This window comes from Candoia aspera, chromosome 7 (assembly GCF_035149785.1).
Source record: "Candoia aspera isolate rCanAsp1 chromosome 7, rCanAsp1.hap2, whole genome shotgun sequence".
Taxonomy (NCBI): Eukaryota; Metazoa; Chordata; class Lepidosauria; order Squamata; family Boidae; genus Candoia; species Candoia aspera.
The window spans coordinates 573,472-593,683 of NC_086159.1; the positions used below are offsets into that span (position 1 = coordinate 573,472).

Sequence of the window (20,212 nt, forward strand, 5' to 3'; positions counted from 1 at the left end):
TGTGTGAGCCGGGCAGTGGGAGGGAAGAGCTTTCAGGGTCTGGCCCCTCTTGCTTTCCCCATGACAGTGTGGTGGGAGGGGGCCGAGGCTGGGCTGCGACCCTCGCCGTCTCCTGGGCAGGAGCCCCTGCTTTTGGGGGAAGGGCCGAGGCGCCTGGTGGGGCGGGAGAAGAGGGGCTCCCCCAAGAGCAGGAGCTGCGGCCCAGCTGGCCAGGCCCAGGATCTGGCACCCTGCTCGCTGAGGCTCCCCAGAGGGCTGCAAAAGCTGGAGCAGCCTGGGCTAGTTGGGAGGCAGGGGTTTCTGGGGGTCCCTCAGCTCCCTTTGCCCGGAGCAGCCCCAGCGGGATGGGGGTGTTCCCTCTTCCTCCAAGCTGCCGTGGCCCCTCCTTTGGATTGACATGTGGGGTGCAGTGAGGAACCTGCGCAGTGGGACACCTCCTGGGGAACCAGCACCTCCCGCAGAGTCGTCCCTTAGTTCTGAACTAATTGCAGTGGCTTAATTGCCTGTTTGAACGTGCTAGCTGCTAATCTGGAGCGCGACTAGTTTTATCTTTGCCTCGTTTGTTTTACTCTTTCAGTGGTGCTGATTATAATTATTATTAATGATTTTGATGTTTGTTGTGATGTTATCATTTTGCTCTGGGTTTTTTTGGGACAATGAACCATTTGGGAGCCCAGAGAAAGCCCGCCAGGAGGAGCAGAACTGGTCCCCGGGGCAGGGCTGGTGGTGGGGAACCAGCGTGCCCCCCCACCTTTGCCCACCTGTTCACTTCTCTCCATCCACACAAGCTCCTGAGCCCAATGGAAGACCCAGGATGTTGACCCAGCGCCTTTCATGGTGGGGAGAGGGGAGGGGTGTGTTCTTGTCCTTGGACTGCCCCAAAGCAGCCTGTCCTGGCCCTGGCCCCACTGGCCAGAGAGTGGTCTCCCCTCTCTGCCTCCTGCGCGGCTGCCCAGATGCCCAGCAGCAGCTTCTTCCTCAGAGCGGCAGCCACTGAGATGGATGCTGTGGCAGCTGGGCCCCCTCCCCCCCCCCCCGGCCCCAGCAGTCAGCTGCAGAGTCAGCTTTCGGAGGGGGGGAAAGAGCTGGCGTGGTGCTTGCTCGGCCTCATCCCTTCCGGCCCTTCCTTCTTCGCAGGCTATGGGCAGGCATGTCAGCCGGCACAGTGGGGGAGCATATGCCAAGCTGGGACCTCACAAGGGGAAGGTTGCCCAATGGGGGTGCTACAGACAAAACCAGAATGGCACCTTCCTCGCTGGGCTCCTGCAGTTCTCGGAGGGCCAAGTTGGTGAAGGACCCCTGGGCCTTCTGGGTGGCCCCCAACCTTATCCAGCGGACCCAACCCCTGAGCAGAACCTGAGGGAGAGCGGAGGCCTGGCCATTCCTCTCGCCATGGAGCCGGGCCTCCTGGCTTTGGCCAAGCGGGGCCTTTCTCCAGAGCCTGGCAAAGCTGGTGGGCCATGCCAGGAGGAGGTGGCAGCTGCAGAGGCGGGGGCCGCTGGAGGTTTTGAAGGGTTGGGTCCTTCCATGGACCTGTGGCCTTGCTCTCGTGGGCCAGCAAGCCTGCCTTCCACCCGGCCAAAATGACAGTTGAATCCTTGAAATGGGGCGCCCAAAGGTCTGAGTACTTTGGGAAGCAGCCCTCTGGGTTTCCTGCTCTTTCCCCACCCTGTCCCATCCTGTCCTGTCCCATCCAGCTGGCTGGTGTGGAAACATTTTCATCTTGGGCTGCACCTGCAGCATCATCACTGGGGCCTAACTAAGAGGCCATCCAGAGGCCCCGTCCCGTTGGGGGTCTGTCCTGAGCAGACTTCAGGTGCCTGGATGAGTGGCCAAACACAGCTGCTGGGGGGGAGGCCCTCCCCATGAAGGGACCACTTCAGCACCAAGCCTCAAGGTCAGCGGGAAGGGGCTGTACCCTACAGCCAGAGCCCCCTCTCTCAGGGAGTCCCAAGGGTGACTACTTTGCTCTGGCTGGTGGGCATCGAGAGGGGCTGCTTCCTCTCCCTGGAGGGGCCTTTGGGGATCTTCTCCCCCCCTCCCTCCCCAGCCACTGCACCTGCACTTGCAATATACGGAAGGCAAGTGGAGGACTCGAGCATTCGGGAGAGTTTTATTGAATTTCAGGAAAGGTTCCTTGACATCCATTCTTTAACTGGAATGCAGCTGGAAGGGGTCCTGTCCACCTGCCCTGTCCCCAGCCTGCAAAGACAAGGTTCTCTGCCTTTCAGCCTAATGGGGCAGTTTCTGGGCCCCAAATCTTTGGGGTTGGGGCTGCTTCCACCCCCATCCCCTGCTGCTGGTGTTCAAGGTAATCGTTTAGGGACATTGTATTCTTAAAAACTTCAACAATATTTATTAAAATACAAAAATACAGTTGTCTCAGAGTTACAGTTAGACTATTCTGGCTTTTGAACCGGTGTCCTCTCCCTCCGCCTGCCCCTCTGTTTAGATGGCCCTGATCCCCCCTTCCTTCCACGCCACGAGTCCTGAGAACAAAAAGGGGTTTTCATAGCACAGGAGGCAGATTTCGTCCCTCCCCGCAAGAGGATGTGAGGAGAGTGGGCCAGGCAACCCCCCCCCATGGGGGAGCAGACAGAGAGGGCTTGTGCCCTGCTCAGCCCCCCCCCCCGCCCTCTGACAGATGGGAGGGGCTGAACAGTAGCAGCTGGAAGGAGGAGGGGGGGATGGCAGGGGGGAAAGGAGGGGAACCGGGGATTTTAAGTCAGGGTGCCCACCGGACTCGCTTCCCTGGCAGCTAGGTCTTGTGGGGGGGCATCCTCCTGCTCCTCTCCCAGCCAAAAATGGTTTGTGCACCAGGCCCTGCGCATAGAGGGTTAAACAGGACTGCAGGAATGTGGTGCAGAGGGAGAACCAGTGGCTGGCCTGGGCGCAAAGCAGCGGCTCTTTTTTCCATCCGGAGGGAAGGGGAGCAAACAAGCAGCCCTCCCCCCCCCATCCCATCCTGTTTTCTCAGGACTGTGCAAACTCCCCCCACCCCCCGCCATGATCCTCACTGAGAGAGGACAGAGCACTTAATCTTGCTGGTTTAATTTTTTTTTGCAATTTGATACAAGTATTTAATTCCCTTCTGATAACTGTCTTTAAAAAACGAAATAAATAAAAATGACCTTTTTATTGCATTTGTAACATTTTGGCACAGTACAAACCCTTGGTGCACCTTTCCACCCTCCCACCCCCCCTTTTTTCTTTTGAAATAAGATAACTGTAAATATGGAGACCGCTTTTTTCCAAGGCTTTAAGAAAAGAGTGTCTCTATAGAAACGGGTTTGTTTTTACTGCATTCTAAGTAACATCTTCTAAAAAGGACAAATCCCACCCTCAGCTGTCCCTTGATTTTGAAATTTTCTTTTTTATCTTCGCCACTGCCTTTTGGAGCGAGGCCGTTTATGTTTTTGCTTTAAATAGGTCTGATTCCAAAACTCACAATGGGAATTTGTGCCTCTGTTCTCTTGGGGGTGGGAGGGAGTCTGTAGTTACGCTTCCTTTTTAATACAGCTAACAAGTTAGAAAATAGGCTTTTCTTTACTTTTTAATATAATCTGCTTCTTCTTTCAGCCCAGGACTTAATATAGAAGCACATACAAGGGGGGAAATTGCCCACCTGCCCTCCGGGTATGAAAGTTGATTCTTTCTGTTTGTGCATCCTATTGCATTTTTTTTAATAATGGCGGGGGTGAGGGAAGGAGTCAGATCTGAGTTTCCTGCACTTTCTCCTTGGGGTGGGTTTGTATTATATAAGGTTCAGCAATAGTCGTGACCGTGGGGTGCACTGAGTTCCCCAAACAGTTCTCTGTCCAGTGGGCCCCGTGGGAGGGTTTGTAAGCGTTGTAGTGGTCATGAATAGCAGGCAGCACAACTGCCCCCTCACCTGACATGCCTGACGTGGTCGAAGGCGTGGTGGTGGCAGTGGTGGCTGCCGCCGCCGCCGCCGAGGCCGGGAGGTCTTCATCCACCTGTATGATTTCCACAGTCCTGGCGGCCCCCACAGTACTCCTCTGCTGGTGACGCTTGCGAAGTTTGTAGAAGACTATCAACATGGCTGCTGCCAGGAGGGTCACAGCCACGAAACATCCAATGATGATCTTGGTGGTCTTCATCACCTCATCCAGGCTGGTCTGCATCTTGTCGTTGCTGTCCAAGGTGGCATCCTGCCGGGGCATCCTGGTAGTCTGGACGAGCACGGTGGTGGTGGTGGTGTAGGCTGGCCGGTAGCCCGTGGATGTTGTTGGCACCGGCTTCGTAAACTTGGGGAAGATGTTTTCGGGCGACGTCTCCGTGGTCTCCACAGTGACCGTGGTGAAGAAGCTGTAGTTGGAAGTGTTGAGTTCAGCCGTGCTCACGTTGAGGTAGGCCGAGGCGTTGGAGTTCCCCGCCACATTGGTGACCATGCACGTGTAGATCCCCGTGTCCGTGAGGAGAACCTGTGAAAAGTTCAGGGTGCCGTCGTTAAGGACGGAGATCCGGGGGTGGCTGGAGGCGTGGCTTAGCACCGTCCCGTTGGGCAGCAGCCACCGCACGGAGGACATGGCCGGGGTCCGGCACTTGAGCTCAGCCACCCTCCCTTCGGAGATGTTAAGATCCCGAGGGGCGTCCATGATGAAAGGAGCCGAGCACTGGAAGGCCGTCTGGTCGACCTCCACCAGGAACCTGCCCCGCATGTGCGTGGGGGCATGGCAGCGCCCACAGCAAGAGGAGTTGGTGGGGATGTACTCCCGCAGCCACCAAGACAGCCACAGGATGTCGCAGTCGCAGTGCCAGGGGTTGTGGTGCAAATGCAGCTCCACCAGGTACCTCAGCGGTGCAAAGAGGTCGTGGGGTAGGGAGGTGAGGTTGTTGTGGGCCAGGTTGAGCTCCACCAGGGCCGTGAGGTCGTCGAAGGCGTTCCGCTCGATCAGGCCGATCTGGGCGCTCATGATCCACAGCTTCTTAAGTGACCGCAGTCCGCGGAAGGCCCCCGGCTGGATGGCGGGGAAGTTGTTGCCAGACATCTCCAGCTCCTCCAGGCCCACCAGAGGGGAGAGGTTGGGCATCTCGCGGATGCCGCACATGCCAAGGTTCAGGTACTTCAGGTTGTAGAGCCCCTCGAAGGCCCCCTCAGAGATGTACTTGAGTTTCTTCAGCTCGCCCAGGTCCAGGCGCATAAGGGAGGGGACCCGGTTGAAGGCATAGGACGAGAGGCTCTCGATGGGGTTGTTGCGCAGCCAGAGCTCCCGCAGCTTGGACAGGTACTCAAAGGCCCCACTGGGCACTACCGTCAGCCAGTTGTCGAAGAGCTCCAGTGTGTTCAGGCTGGCCAGCCCGTTGAAGGCCCCCACCTCGATCTGCCGGATGGCGTTGCGTCCCAGCTGGAGCACCTCCAGGTGGTGCAGGTGGCGGAAGGTGTCCGCCTGGATCACCTTGATGCTGTTCTCCATCAGGTTCAGGTAGCGGGTGCCCGAGGGGATGCCCGGCGGTACCTCGGCCAGCCCCCGGCGGGTGCACACGACCTTGCTGAGCTGGTTACTGCAGGAGCAGACGGAGGGGCAGCTCTGCGGCCCGGGCCTTGCCGCCAGGGCGCACGCCAGCAGCCACGCTTGCGCCACGAGGTAGGCTAGGCAGGCGAGCGGGGCGGCGTTCCGGGCGTGCTGCGGGGGAGCCTGCCGCAGGAGCTTCATGGTGCGGCGCCGCGAGCATTCTCCACCATCGTCGGGGACTCGGAGCCACCGGCGGGGCCAGCCGCCCTCCCGTCCTAGCCCGGCTGGAGCCCGGAGCCGCCGCCGCCGCTGCTGCCTTTCTCCATCGAGGGCGGAGGGAGGGAGGGGGGAGGGAGAGCGGGGCAGGGGGGCAGCGGCCGGCCGGCGGGCGAGGGCTGGCTGGCTGGCTGGCCGGCCGGCCGGCGGAGGTGGCGGGTCGCCCGCGGGCCGAGTCAGGCCTCCCGAAGGGCTGGCGGGGCGGCCTGGCTCCGCGGCACTCCGTGCTTCGCGCCCGAGCGAGCGGCGCCGACGCTTTGCGGGCGCGTCCTTGGGCGGCGGGACAAGGGCTGGCGGCGGCGATGGCGGCGGCGATGGCGGTGGGGGCGCTGCGGGGGACGCTGCTCCATGGCCGGCGCGGCGGCGGCTCCCTCTCGCCCGCGCCTCGCTCCCTGCCCGGCGGGGCGCAGCGCCTAGGGCGGGTGGGGTCGGCCGGCGGCGGCGGCGGCGAGGGGTGGCGAGCGGGAGTCCTGGGCGAGTCGGCGGGCTGCTCCCCGGGGCCCGGCGGTCGGGAGCTGCGGCACCTGCAGCCCGCCGCGCCTGCAGCTTTCAGCGGATCCCGGCGACGGGTGCGGGAGGCGGGGGCGGGCGAGCGGGGGCGGCGGCGGCGGCAGCAGCAGCAGCAGCGGCACAGCCCCGGACCATCCTAACCCGGTGCTCCGACTAGCAGCGGCCCCCCTCTCGGCTCCCGGGGCTGGCGCAGGTAGCAGCCGCCTGGGCGGCTCTCGCATCCTTTTGTCCTTCACTCCGCCGCCGCCGCGCCGCCGCCGCCGCGGCCGATGCTGCTGCTGCTGCTGCTGCTGCTGACGCATCGTGTTCTCGGCAGGCAGGGCAGCCGCGTCAGGCGGGCGGGCGGGCGGGCGAGCGGCTGGCTTCGCTCGGCGCTAGCAACGCCGCCCCTCGCCTCGCCGCCTCCCTCCGGGCTCAGCGGGGAAGGCGGCCAGCCACGCAGCCCTCAGTTGAGCGGAGCGGCCCCTCGGCGGCGCGAGCGGGGGAGGAGGCGGCCCAGGCCGGCCGGCCGCCCGCCCGCCCACCCGACCGGTGGGGAAAGCTGCTGATCGCGGAGGGGCGCGGCCGCTTCCCAGGCCCCTCTGAGAGCCCATGGCCGGACACCCAGTCCATGGCTTCTGCCCCCTACCCCCGCCCTGATGCAGCCCTGCTGGCGCCGTCTAGGCTTTGGGGTGGTGGGCAGGAGCTTGCGCCAGTGCCCTGCAGATGGAGGTGTTGCCCCGCTGGCACCATCCCTTGTAGGTAGCAGCTCCTAGGTTGGCACTAAATTCTTGCCACCCTGTGCCATCCTAGAAAGGAATCATGGCTCTCCTTGGTGCAGAGCCTGCCTGGGCACAGGGGAGGTGGAGGCTTCTCTCTTTGGGGGGGTGGGGCTGGGAAGGAGAAAGGAGATCAGAGGCCCAAGGGGCCTGGGCCAGGATGGCCGCCTGCTACAAGCTCAGGGGACCAGGGAGGGGTTGCAGGAGGTGCGCTGGCTGTTGCTCTGAGCACAAGGGTAGGGTGAGAGTCCTGTGCCTGCCTGTGGAGTGGGGGGGTTGCCCTCAGCCTCTCAGCCCACGGGGGGTTGCAGAGGCCGGCCCTGGGAGCTGGTGGGAAGAGTATGCGGGGGGTGGCTTAAGTGCGGCCCCTAGGAAGCCTCTCTCTGGTTAGGGTCACTCTAGACGGTGAGCCATAGCAGAAGGGGGCCTGCAGGGAACTCCCTGCTTCACCCTCTAGTTTTCAGCTTTTGGGGACATCCAGCTGCATCCAGGCTCTTGGGAAAACAAGAGGCCGCCACCAGTGGGTTGTTTGCCAAGAGTGGAATCTGCTGCCTGGGGGGGAGGGGGCAGAGAGATACCAGCAAGGTCTGTGGCTTCCAGACACCCACGGCCTTTTGGCTGTGCCGAATGGGCTCCCAAGCATGTGCAAAGTGCTCTTCACCCATCCACGATTCCTCTTTATGCCAGTGGTCTCAGTTTAAGGGAGCGCATGTTTCAGGGACCCGCTGCTTCACAATCCAAGTAGCTTTTCTGCCTTCTGAATAGAAGCGTGTGGTTATTTATTGGATTTGCACCCCTCTTTTCTGCCATAAAATGACACTTAGAAATTTAAGAAATCATGAGTAACCCAGTCAAAGAAAAGAGCTTAAAATAAAAAAGCTGCTGTGAGTTATGAGAAAGAACATTCATAAAACTGTTCTCCTGTTACCTTTAAAAGTCTAGACTATGGAAGTTGACAGGATAAAACTTGACACTGCTCTCATGGGAAGCTGAAAGAGGATTGGTGCTCTGGATCTCAAGCCAGTCTATAAACCTGGATTAAATGCTAGAAAACCATAAAAACAGCTTGTGTGGCCCCCATTTCACCAAGCCCTGCCCTGCCCATCAATGTCTGGAGGGAGGCAGCATTTTCCTGGCCTTGCGAAAATGGGGAGTGAAAAGGTGCAGAATGGATGTCTCCGGAAACCTCCGTGGGGGGGAAGGGGCCAGCGTGTCTTGAGAGCCTGGGGGCGGGGAGGGAGAGGGCTTGGGGTCCAGAGAGGCTGCCCAAGGAAGTGTCATAGGGCAAAGGGAGCCCGGGGGGTCTGGCTGTCCACGGAGCGGGGCTGGGCCCCTCTGAGCTGGGTGTGTCGCCCTCTGGAGTCCTGCGCAAGCAGCTGTGGGAGGCAATGGCTGGCCGGCCTGGAGGGCCCAACAGAAAGCTCTGCCAGGTCTCCTTGCCAGCAGCCCACAGAGCAGCCCAGACGCCAGGCTTCGCCCCATCCTTCTGCCTGACTGGTCTCCCTCGCTCTTGCCGCCCGCATGAGCCACGGGGTTAGAGTTAGAGTTACCCAAGCATGGCTAATCCAGGCTGCTTTCTGAAATTCAAGTTCCCTGCTCTCCCTTCAGCCGCTTTCTTCCCCTCGGCAGGAGGGCCACCCCTCGCCTACCTGCTCGGCCTCAGCAGGGATTCCAGTGCTGCTCCTGTGGCACTGCCCTCATCCTGGGGGCTTGCAGGGCGCCTGCTTCCTCCGTCGCTTGGCTGGCACTGCCTGACGGATGTGACTTTGCCCTTGGCGGTATCTGGGGTTTGCCAGACTTGGTTCCCAACAGGGGCGGCTGGGAGGCCCAGGGCTAGAAACCCTTAGTTTGGCCTGGCACTGCCCCCTGCTTTTGCCTGGCCCTTCCCTTCCCCTCCCTGGCTTCCCCTCCTTTCCTCCAAAGTGAAAGGCTCCAGGTTGTGAACATCTCTCCCCCAACCCCGCCCCCGAGGAGGCATTGCACCGTTTTTCTGCATCTTTTCCATCCCGCCCCATCCTGCCTGAGGTGGAGTCCAGAGGTCCCACCAGAGTCGTGATGGCATGAGCAGTTTTATTTTAAATGATCCTCCTGCAGGAATTTTTTTTCCCAGAGCAGCTGTGCAGGGTGTCAACATTTTCACTGAACTCTTCATCCACCTTGGGTTTGGATGCCAGTGTTCACTTTTGCAAAGTGCTTTTAAAATAGGTCTATTCTTCTTTCCTTCTTAAAAAACTCTTGGTGGCAAGTGATAGCTAAACATAGCATGAAAAATGGAGGTAGCATTCAAAGCCACAATTAAAAATGCAACATAAACATTTATAAAATCAAACCGAAAGGTTAAACCAGTTTAACGCCAGGAAATGTCAGAGGAACAGGCCTGCCAGCTGCTAGTTGGGGGTGGCCCTGGGAAGGCTCATTTCTACGGAGGACCCTGCCCACCTGCACAGGATCTCTTTCTAGGCACTGAGTAGACCGATGGATCCTGGGGGAAGCCGTGTGGAGCTTCTGATGGCCATAGCCGGCACCACCCGTCGCACTCTGAATTCTGCTGAGGAAGTGGCACAACTGGCCTTGGAAAACCAATTTCTCGCTGCCACATTTTGTGGTCTCTCTTTCTTGCAAAGCACCTTCAAGGTGGCCCCACATCAGGGATGTTTTAGAAGGTGGCTGAGCTGCTGGCCATTCTCCAGCCATTGCCACCCTGGGAACGTGGCCTCTTCCTGGTGGCAGCCAGGTCCACAGTCACAGTGGGTGAGCAGCTGCCAGCCTGTCCGCCTGACATGCTTCTCTGGAGGAGGCATAGTGCGGAGGCATCAATGCTCTGCAACTGGGCGAGGGGTGAACGTGGGCACACAGGCCCAGTGCCTCCACAGAGGCCAGCTGGCATTTCTTCCTAATTGAAAGGCATTTCAGAAATACTGAAGGATGACCTTTTATCCTGACCTACTAGAAGCTGGGCAAATTTATGGGCAGCTGTAATGATTGCTCCCCACTGAGGTGCTGTAAGTTGTCTGTGGCAGGCAGAGGGTCCTTCTCGTTTTGAGCCCATTGGTTGCTTCCTCCCTGTTCTCCGCTTGGCCAGTTGGTTCCAGCCACTTGAGGCCCCCCAGATTCTCCCCACAGCTGGCTGGGTAGTCGGCCACAGCCGCCCTTCTTCTGGGGGCAGGAGGGCAGAAGGGTCCAGTCGTCTGCATTAGCCTTCCCTTGTGTCTTCTGATCCTCTGCCTGCTGAGGAATGACCCACACATTTGGGGCGAAAATGCTGAGCTTGGCCTTACATCTCCCTTCTACTGCCGAGCCTGCTTGGGTGGCACTTCTGTCAGTCTTTCCAGAGCGTCTCTCCCCTAAAGCCTAGTGTTATCTCCTCATCTGCTTGCCTGAGCCTGATCGGCAACCTGGACGGCTTCTTAGCTGTCAGGCCTGTCCTGATAAGATAACTGCCTGATAGGTTGGAGAGAAACTGGCAGGAAGAATCTGTCATCTGCCTTCCGTTGGGCTGAATCCCATGACGGCTGGGCATCCTCTGGCAGAGGAGACCCTCCGCTTCAGCGCTTGCTCAGGCGGGCACTTGTCACTCTGGAGCAGCCTTGGAAGGGAGGCTCCTTTGGAAAGGCTGCTCAGCCCCTCCCTGAGCATGGGGAAAGGCCCCCGAGGCTCCCCTCTCACTGGGCTGGCACTGGCCTTCCCTGCAAGTGCCACTCGCCAGCCTCTCTGGGGGAGCAGGCGGTCCCCTTTGATGGGAGCCCTGGCCGCTTATGGGTTGGCTTAGCAGGTCTGGCACATTTTGCACCCCGACTCTCAGCAGTTACACTGTCCTGGGAGAGAGGCTGATGCAACCGGCCAGCTTGCAGGTGGAGGCAGAGGACCATGTGGGGAGGCTGTGGTCAGGCCCTGAGCCAGCCGCACCCCTCATTTGGAAGGCCTGCCTGGATCCTGCGTGAAGGAGCAATGCACTGCTTCTCTGTGGTTTGGCATTACCAGGGAGTGTTTCCCTTTTACTATAAATGGTTTTAAGCAGTTCTGGGTCCTAGGGCAGTCTTGCCAGCATGGATGTGGGGTCTGCGGAGGCTTGAGCTTCTCTGCCCTCGCTGCTGCTGCTGCCACTTCTCCATCAAGTCTGCAGGCCGGGGGCCTCCAGGCCGCAGGCAGAAACTGGTCAAGGGAAGGGGGATGTCCTATTTGGAGGGCGTGGTAGAATTGGGGCACTGACTTGGCATAGTTGGTGTCCTGGTTGTTCCTTGGCTCCCTGTCTTCTGTCCTTAAATGAAAAGAAAGGGGCCCAGGCTGACTCTCTGGAGCCGCCCTTGGTCCACTCTGGCAGAATGGCAGGATTTGGGTTGGGAGACTGGAGCCCCGGACAGCCCCCCCTCCCCCCACCGGAGGACTGCAGGCAAGTGAGTCAAACCATGACTCCCGGAGGATGCTTGGGTCTTCCCAGTTCTGGTGCCGCTAATAAAGCCAGATGATCTGGAAGGAATCCTGGGGAGGGAGGGGGTGCTCCCATTGTCTGCTTTGACACAAGGGCGCTGGGTAGATTGGCAAAAGGACCGATGGGGGCCGCAAGGCCTCGCCACTGGTGCTGCATTAAGTGCCCAAAGGGGGGGCCACAGAAAAGATGCCGGAGAGGTGATGCTGGACCCCTTAATGGGCAGCCCCCACCCCCTTTGCTGCCACCCATAGCTCTTGCGATGGGTGCCACATGCCTCTGAGTACTCGAGCTCCCGCTGCCCTCCCAGGCCTGGTGGTCGGGGAGGCCAGAGGGGAGCAGGTGGGGGGCTTTCTTGGCCCTCTGGTTTGTACAGCCAGTCCCGATCCCTTGGCCAGCCTGAGGGGGAGCCCTTTCGTTCCAGCATCCTAACAGCATGAGGCAGGCCCTTTTTCCAGCTGGGTGGTTTGGAATTGGCACTGGAGCATGCACGGAAGGGCCAGCCGAGTGTCAGTCCCTGCAGGGCCCTTGGAAGCAGGCAAGGGTCAGCTGGGGCCATTGCCCACCACCAGGGCAGCTGCTGGCTCTGCAAGGGCTCCACTTGTTGCCACCTTGAGCTGCCTTGTCCCTAAAGAGACAATGCCCAGAGATTCGTCTTGCAGGGTACCTGCTCTGCACCGGGCCCTCCTTGCCCCATCCTGCAGGGAGGGCAGGGACAGTGCACCGGCAAGCATCTCCCTGGTTGAGCAAGGGGGAAGGCATTAGAAAGGGGGTGGAGCAAATAGCCTGCACTCCCCTAGCCCTGACCAGAACCAGTTTCTTTGTGAAATGCTTCACTTTGCATGAAAAGCCTGTCTGCAGTTGAGGGGCACCCAAAAGGCAAAACAGACAGGGCTTGGGAGCAGCGAGCGGGTGCGGATGAATGGGCAACTGGGCCTGGGGCTGGTCTTTTGGGGCCACAGCTGGCAAGTGAGACCGTGTCTGGAAGAGGTGCAGGGAAGCATCCAATTGCACAGCCATTAATACAGGCTCCCCCTTTGGAAAAGGCTGTGGTGGGGAGAAGGGGGAATGGGCCCATGCACAGGGGGAGTGGGGAGTATCCTCAGCCCAGATGGGTGCTGCTGATACCCCAAAGAAAAGTGGATTTTGACCCTGGTTGCACCCGCCAAAAGCAGTCCTGGCATGGGCTCTTGTTTTCCTGATTGGCCGGGGGCTGGAGGAAACGGTTCTGCTTCCTCCCTGTGTTGTGTGGTAGAAGCAGCACTGCGGGGGTCCGAAGGGGTCTGAGCATTTCATCCCACCCCTGCGGCTTCCCAACCGCTTGGTCTTGGGACAAGCTGGGACCACAGCCGTCCAACTGAGCACCCGGGGGCAGGTTCTTTCAGCACATTGAGACCATAAAGAGCACCCCCTCGTTTTCCTTGTATTTATTTATTTATTTATTCATTCGTTCATTCAAATTTAATTACCACCCATCTCCCCCAAAATGCCGGAAAGGGCAGTTGGCCCTGCATTAGAGGCCATCTGAACCTGCAGCCACCCTGTGGGTGACAGGGCTGTTGCTCCTCTGAACAGGCCTGCCGGGCTCCGGAGGAACCAGGGGTGGGGGAAGCAGCAGAGCCTGATCCCTCCCTCCCCGCCTTTGTTCTCTGCCTCCTATTTACTTATTTATTTAACTTTATCACCACCCATGTCCCCCCAAGGAGGGACTCTGGGCGGTTTACAATAAAAACAAAATTAAAATTCAGAACAATTCCAGATACAATAAATACAATAACAATAGAAATATAATGGAATCTAAATGGCTGAGAGTTCTTAGTCCGTGAGTGTAATAGATCCATCAAAAATCACTCTAGGGCGCTAGCCATTCCCGGGTGTGGCTATTCCCCCTCCCCTTCCAAGCCTGCTGGCAAAACCAGGTCTTTAACCTTTTTCGAAAGTCCAGGAGTGAGGGGGCCTCTCTCACCTTTGGGGAAGGATGTTCCAAAGGGCGGGAGCTACTGCAGAGAAGGCACAATTGCCATAGCTGGGCACCAAGCTGGCACTCATTCTCAGGGCTGAGCTTGGCAACAGGAGGAACAGGTGGCCTCACAGAGACCCTGGCACCTTCTGGAGATTCAGCCTGCCTGCTGCCCTGCCTGGTAGCCCCAGGCTGACCCCGAGGCAGCTTGGCGGGGGCTTTCTCCCTCTCCCCCTCCCTCAGCCGGGCCTACACTTGTTGCAAACCTCATCAAATTCCTGGATATTTAGACATTCACTTTATTGCTTAATCGAGCTTGAAACAGCTGAAATGAATACAAGCGTTTGTAGTCACAAGGGTGGAGTTTTATGGCCCAGGAGCGAGCCTGCCGCACCACACCTCCACGGTCTCCCAGGCGGCCGCCCTTTTGCCCACAGCCCTGGCACCCCTCTTGCCTTCCCTTCCAGAGTGCTGCCTGGATGGGTGACAGCTGCCCTCGTGCTAAGTGTGGAGGGCCTGCAACCCCTCTGGGTAGATGGGGCCTGGTTGAAACTTCTCTGCCCAGCTAAGGTGGCTTTCAGAATGGCTCTTTTTCAGAGGCTTCACGCTCCCACCCTGGCGGCCAGGGATGGTGCCCGTGGTGCCTGCCGTTGCCCACTTGTCCGCTGTGAAGGGAGGTGTGCAGATTGGAAGGCATAGCTGCCCCTGGGGTCATCCAGGGATGCCTCCTCCACACAGGGATCAGCCAGACCTCAACTGTCCAGGAAACTGGAGGCAGGTTGGAAGGCTGGCAGCCAAAATGCGGTGAGGGTGTGGTGGCCTTCGGAAAGGCTGCTGCACAGATGCCCATGGCCTCAGCTGGCTGCCTAGTAGGGGCAGCCGTGTTGGAGGAGCAGCACTTCTGCAGCCTCCTCAGCCAAGTGCCCATGCCCTCAGTTGCAGCCCCCCCCCCCCCCCGTTGCCTCTGCCTGCTGCTCACCATTGATTTCCATGTGAAGCCCTGAGCAAAGTCACCCCTGCCGGAGTGGAGCCATCAGAGGACATGCAGATCTGCAATGGGCCCAGGAGTGGTTGTGGGGGAGGGGTGGCAGCAGCCTTCTCCCCCCCCCCACCCCCAGGGAATTGGGTGTGGCCCCAGCAACCTCTGGGGAGTGGTGTTGCCCTTTTTGAGTGCGCCTCCCGCACAAACCCATCCTGGCCACTGTGTCCTGGCTGCAGGTGGACGTGGAGGTGGAGAGCATGGACAAAGCTGGGAACTTCATCGGGTGGCTGCACATTGATGGGGTCAACCTCTCAGTGGCGCTGGTGGAGCAGGGCCTCTCCAAGGTGCACTTCACAGCGGAGCGCAGCAACTACTGCAAGCCTCTGATGGTCGCCGAGGCCGCCGCCAAGCAGAAGAAGGAAAGGGTACCAGCTGGGCACCAGGGGGTGCGCGGGGGCGGTTCTGGAGGGACCTTCCAGCCCTGGTGCTGCTCAGAGCGGGGCTGGGTTAGTGGGGCGGGGGGCTTGGCTTGGCGTTGGTGTTGAACAGCAAGGGGAAAGCATGAAGTCGACCTCCCAGGTGCCCCCCGCCCCAAGCTCTGGTGCCCCACGGGGAATTGGGGGATCCAGCCTTGCACAAGGCTGCCCTGCGTGCTCAGAAGCAGAGCAGCCATGGTGGCGGCACCCTCTTTGCCCCCCTGGCAGGTCTTAGAGTCTGGGGCTCACTGTCCTAGATCTTCTGCCTGCCAGGGAACACCCAAGGAAGGGGCCAAGCAGCAGCCCTACAAACCAGGGAGCGATGGCCACCTTCACCTGCACGCTTTGACCTCTGCTGTGGCCTCCCCCCCCCCCCCCGGCCCAAGGAGAAGGGACTGCCATGCCAGCTCATCCAAATCCTCATTGGAAGCATCGGATGTATTTTCTGGCCCTCTGCGTGGGGCTCGTCTTCCTGGCTTCTGATCTGGACCATCTTCCCCACGGTGCTTGGTTCTTCTAGACACTCCCTCCGCCCTGCATGTGCAGAGTTTTCCCATGGCTGTGCTGCTCCTGCTCCTGGCAAGGTCCTCTCTCCTGTCCTTCCATGGAAGAGGCACCTCCTCTTCCAACTGGCACACAGGCCAGGCCAGAGGAGACCCAGCAAGATGAGCTTGGATAGTGCTGGGACCTTCCTCAGAAAATGTTATGGCTAGATGGTTGCACTTCTCCCTGCCCCCCTTTGGAGGAGATTCTGCCCTAGAATCATCTTGAAGAGCCCCTTTGAGATCTTGAAGGTCACCAAGTGAAGAAACAGGGAAAGGAAACAGGAGGGCCAAGCCAGGGTCCCTCTGTTGCGGTTCATCAGGACTTGGAGACGGGGGGCTGCTTTCACAACCTGCAGGCAGTGGGCGGGCCTCGTTTGCCTTCCTCCGGGAAGAAGGAAAGACCCATCTGTGCTGCAGATGCAGGCCAATTCTGTCCTGGGAGAAAGGAGGGGCTGGTCAAAAGTGCCCAGGTCACAGGGCAGGTGGGGAATTTTTGACGTAGGCAGGGGGAGGGGCAGCAGGACAATAAGCCCATGGAGGAGAGAAGATGGGCCAGCCAAAGAGAGGAAAGGGGGGGAGTTTGTCTCTCTACTGCCTGCAAGTTGGGCAGCTTACAGCATTGCCAGAATCAAACAGTTGCAAGTCAGTATTAAAACCAATTGAATCACAGAATCCATAATTTCGTTTCCATTTGAATAGCAAGGAATGGCTGAAATTAAAGTAGCCATCGACAGGGCACCCATGGCTATTGTTTGCCCGAAAGGCCTTCCAGAACAGCCATGTTTGGGGCCCTCGTTTCAGGGGACAAGTGAAAGTGGGCACGCTCCAGATCCGTTACTGAAGCAGTGTTACCTTACGGGACCTAGCAAGCATTGTCTTCTCACTGATGGCTCCTGCCCTATGGAATGATATCCCCACCCCACCCCTTTGCCATGCTGCTCCCGTGTGGAAGGCTCGGCTCTGCGGCCTGGGCTGGCATGGGGGGTGGGGGGGCCACACCGCCTTGATCTCCTCCAGTGGGTGCTGCCGCATTACCCCACTGACCCCCTTGCCTCCCTCCCCACCAGGTGTGGTCCCAGTACGAAGAGCCCCCTGTGGAAGACGTGGTGACCACGGCAGAGGAGAAGGAGCGCACGGCCAACTACAAGCCCGTCTTTGTCACAGAGGTCACAGACGACCTCCACTTCTATGTGCAGGATGTGGAGACAGGTAAGGGCAGGCCGAGGTGAGTTGGGCTGGCCTCCTGCCCCACGCCTGGTTAGGCAGGACAGAGACACACAAAGAGGTGTGCTGGGAGGGGAGGGGAGGAGGAGAGCTGCAGGGCGGGGCTGTCCTTCGAGGGAGCCAGGCCAGTTGAGGCTGGGGGAAGCGGCACCTGGGCCCCTCCCTTCCCCTTCCTCGAGGGCCCCGGCGGGCAGGAGAAGACACAGCTGGGGTGCACAAGGGGGCGGGTGGTGCCAGGGGAGCAAGAGGGAGGACACGGGTCAGATGAAGGCTCAGAACCCCCAGGAAGCAGAGATGGACATGGTGGCCAGTGGAGAGCTAGGCTAACGTGGAGGGGAGGCAGCTGTCCCGAGCAGCTGTCCTGACTTGCTCTTCCTCCCCCTTGGCAGGGACACAGCTGGAGAAGCTGATGGAGAGCATGCGGGGCGAGATTGCTGCCTGCCCCCCTGTGGAGGGGGCCTACACGCCACGCCGTGGGGACTTCTGCATCGCCAAATTTGTTGATGGAGAATGGTATCTGGAGGGATCCCTTGGGTCATCCGGAGCCCCTTCCTCCCCCCCCCCCCGCATGGCAAGAAGTGAAACCTCTTGGCCATCATCCCTGCCCTTATGCCAGGACCACCAGTACCGGGACACCTCCCCTCGTCAGAAGCCTTGGATCCCCCCCCAGAGGCTCAGTGGCCCTGGGGTTCTGGCCTAGTGACTGGTGCTCCAGCGCCCACTGGGGACGGGTCTGCCCCCCGTCCTGCTTCTAGCTTGTCGCAAGAAGGAGAGGGGCCTGGGCTTGGCCAGGCCTGAGGAGTCTGGGAAGGTTGGGATGTCCAGTGTCGGGGAGGAAGGGGCAGCCTCAGGATTTCTAAGGGGTGATCCATGAGTGGCCAGAAGAAGAAGCCGAAGCAGGGATTGGAGCCAATCCCTGGAAGAGGTGTCAAGTGGGTGGCCTCGGAAAGGGAGACTCCTTGTGAAGGAGGAGCCGGCGGGACACCCAGGCTCCATGGACCCAGAGGTGGGATGGCCCCTGGATGTGGAAAGCAGAAGCAGGCAGGGTTTGGCCTTGGATGCCCCGAGTTTGGCTGTGGTGGGGCATTGCCTGTGCCAGCCAGCACTGGTCCCTTGGAGCGGCCCAGGAGCAGTCATGGCCCACCGTGGAGCTTGGAGGAGACAGAAGCCCTTCCCTCCCTCTCCCTGCCTCCCCTTCTCCCCGTGCCTGTGCACAGGGCAGGATGTATGCATGGCTGGCAGGGGTGATGGCAGCTGTCCCTTCTTTGCCCCCCAGGTACCGGGCACGGGTGGAGAAAGCGGAGTCTGCGGGCAAGGTGCACGTCTTCTACATCGACTATGGCAACGTGAGTGGGGCCTGGGGGACACACGGCAGGCCCTGCTCTTCCCAGAGTCCCGGGCACAAAGCGGGCTCCAGATGCTCCGAGCACAGGAAGCTGGCCATCTAGGACGACCACAGGGTTGGGGGCTGAGGAGATGGTGGGCAGGCTCCGTAGGGCAGAAGGAAGCCTCTGGGAGGCAGCAAAGGCTTCTGGAGCTGGAATCTCTGCCTCTTTGGCTGCCCCTCAGGGCTGAGCTGGGGCAGAGAACATCCCCCTGTTGCTGGAGAGGATTGCAGAAGGCCCTGGTTAGGAGGAAGGGGAGGATGGGGGTCCATGGACCCAGGGGAGGCAGCCGGGCTGCAGCTGCCACTAACAGCCTTCTCCCCCCGCCCCGCTGCAGAAGGAGACCCTGCCCTCCACCCGCCTGGCCGCCCTACCACAGGCGTTTGGCACTCGTCTCCTGCCTGCCCAGGCCACCGAATACCAGTTCGCCTTCATCCAGGTGCCCCAGGATGTAAGTCCCAGACAGGCTTATGGGGAAGGGGGTGTCCTTGGACTGCCATCCTGCCTGGGGAGCCCAGCCATGGCAGCTGAGCAGCAGGGAGGAGGCAGGTCTGTCGATGGGGGGCAGCTGGACGCCCCACACGCTTTTTAGGGGTTTTCATTTGATCTGTCCTTTTACTTGCTTTGGCACTTATGGTTGGGATGCTCTTGCTTTGTGAGGCTGCACTGTGATGTTGGATAGTTTTATGAGGGTAGTGGCTCATTGTGTATTAGTTTCATTTTGGACTCTGACAGTTCTTGTTTGTTAACCGTTGGAAAGCAGCCTATCCGTTGGGAGGGCATATTAAATAAATAAAGAGGACTTGGAGGGGGCTTCACTCTGGTGCTGTCTGTTCTCACTGAGAAGGCAGCTAGCCAGCCAGCCATTTAGCAGGCCCCTTGGCCCCTTGGGGCACCCAGTCTTCCCCGGAGCTTCCCGGTGCAAGGCTGCCTGGCTCTGGCCTCGCAGCGGTCCTTCTTCTTTGCAGGAGGAGGCCCGAGCAGATGCTGTGGACAGCGCTGTGCGGGATATCCATAACATGCAGTGCCTGCTGAATGTGGAGTACACGGGGCCCAGCTGTGCCCACGTCACACTGCAGTTTGCTGACTCCAAGGCCGATGTGGGCCTGGGACTGGTGAAGACAGGGCTGGTCATGGTGGAGCCACGGAAGGAGAAGCAGTTCCAGAAAGTGGTGAGCCCCCATGGGTGGCAACACTGGCCTGGGCAGGGAAAGAGGGGTCATGGAAGCCCTGGGTCTGGGGGTCCAGCGGTGGGCTCTGACGCTGTCTCTTCTTTCTTGCAGATCACTGAATACCTGAATGCGCAGGAGGCTGCCAAGAGTGCCCGAGTAAGCGAGCCAGCAGGTCTCCCCCCACACACACCCTGTGCCACAGGGGGGAGCGGAAAGAAAGCTCTTAGCCCCCAGGACCCCAGAGCAGGCAGGGGGCTTATCCCACCTCTCTTCTCCTTCCAGCTGAACCTGTGGCGTTACGGAGACTTCCGCGCCGACGATGCCGACGAATTTGGCTACAGCCGCTGAGCGACAATCCCGCCAGCCCTCTGGGCCCCCGCCATGCTCCCCCATCTCCCCCTGAGCCACAGCCTCTGTCCTGCGTCTGGAGCCTGATGCCTGCAGGGGTGGGGGAGGCACTCTGACTTCCAGGGGAGCAGACCCTGCCAAGCAGGGGAGAAGTTCTCAGACCACCCCTGCCCCACCTTGCCACCAGAAGCTACGCCTGGCCTCCTTGCGGGCCAGCGGGAAAGATGATTTACGTCAAGCTTTGGAAGCAAATAAAAGTAGTGAGAAGCTGGGTCAGGTGGCATCTTTTGGGCTGTGGAGGGGCGAGGGGGCAAGGGGTTTGCAGGTTCCCTACGCACACACGGCACATGCACATACACACCGCTTGATTGAGTTGGCCAGTTTGGGGCTTGATGGCCCTTTGCTCCTGGCTGGGATTGCTCAGCTGAGCCTTGGGCTGGGTGTGCGCGTTGTGGGAGCAGTGTAACCCAGCCTGCCCTGGGAAAAAGAGGACCAGTGTTAATAACTGCAGGCTGCCTGGGGCTAAATTCACCCCCCACCCCACCCCCACCCCCACCCTGGCCAGCCAGAGACAAAAACTAGGTCACTCTTGCCAGTTTTTCTGCCCCATAAACACTTGGCCACACAGGAGGGGAAACACAGCAGCTGCACTCAACTCTGCTGGATTTATTTT

At 59.7% G+C, this 20,212-nt stretch overlaps 2 protein-coding genes across 2 annotated transcripts in view; one reads left to right on the forward strand and one right to left on the reverse strand.

Annotated features, from left to right (window-relative positions):
* The window catches only part of SND1 (staphylococcal nuclease and tudor domain containing 1), a 140,139-nt gene extending 120,328 nt beyond the window's left edge, over window positions 1-19,811 (forward strand). The window contains exons 17-24 of the mRNA XM_063308830.1: window positions 14,626-14,814; window positions 16,478-16,619; window positions 17,024-17,147; window positions 17,911-17,980; window positions 18,357-18,470; window positions 18,988-19,191; window positions 19,303-19,347; window positions 19,474-19,811. Coding sequence (XP_063164900.1) covers window positions 14,626-14,814; window positions 16,478-16,619; window positions 17,024-17,147; window positions 17,911-17,980; window positions 18,357-18,470; window positions 18,988-19,191; window positions 19,303-19,347; window positions 19,474-19,539 — 954 coding nt within the window. The 3' untranslated portion in view covers window positions 19,540-19,811. The remainder of the gene's footprint in view (window positions 1-14,625; window positions 14,815-16,477; window positions 16,620-17,023; window positions 17,148-17,910; window positions 17,981-18,356; window positions 18,471-18,987; window positions 19,192-19,302; window positions 19,348-19,473) is intronic.
* LRRC4 (leucine rich repeat containing 4) lies at window positions 3,625-5,779 on the reverse strand. Its single transcript, XM_063308676.1, has one exon. The coding sequence runs from the start codon at window positions 5,676-5,678 to the stop codon at window positions 3,711-3,713; it is 1,968 nt and encodes a 655-aa protein (XP_063164746.1). The 5' UTR covers window positions 5,679-5,779; the 3' UTR covers window positions 3,625-3,710.
* Window positions 19,812-20,212: the final 401 nt, after the last annotated feature.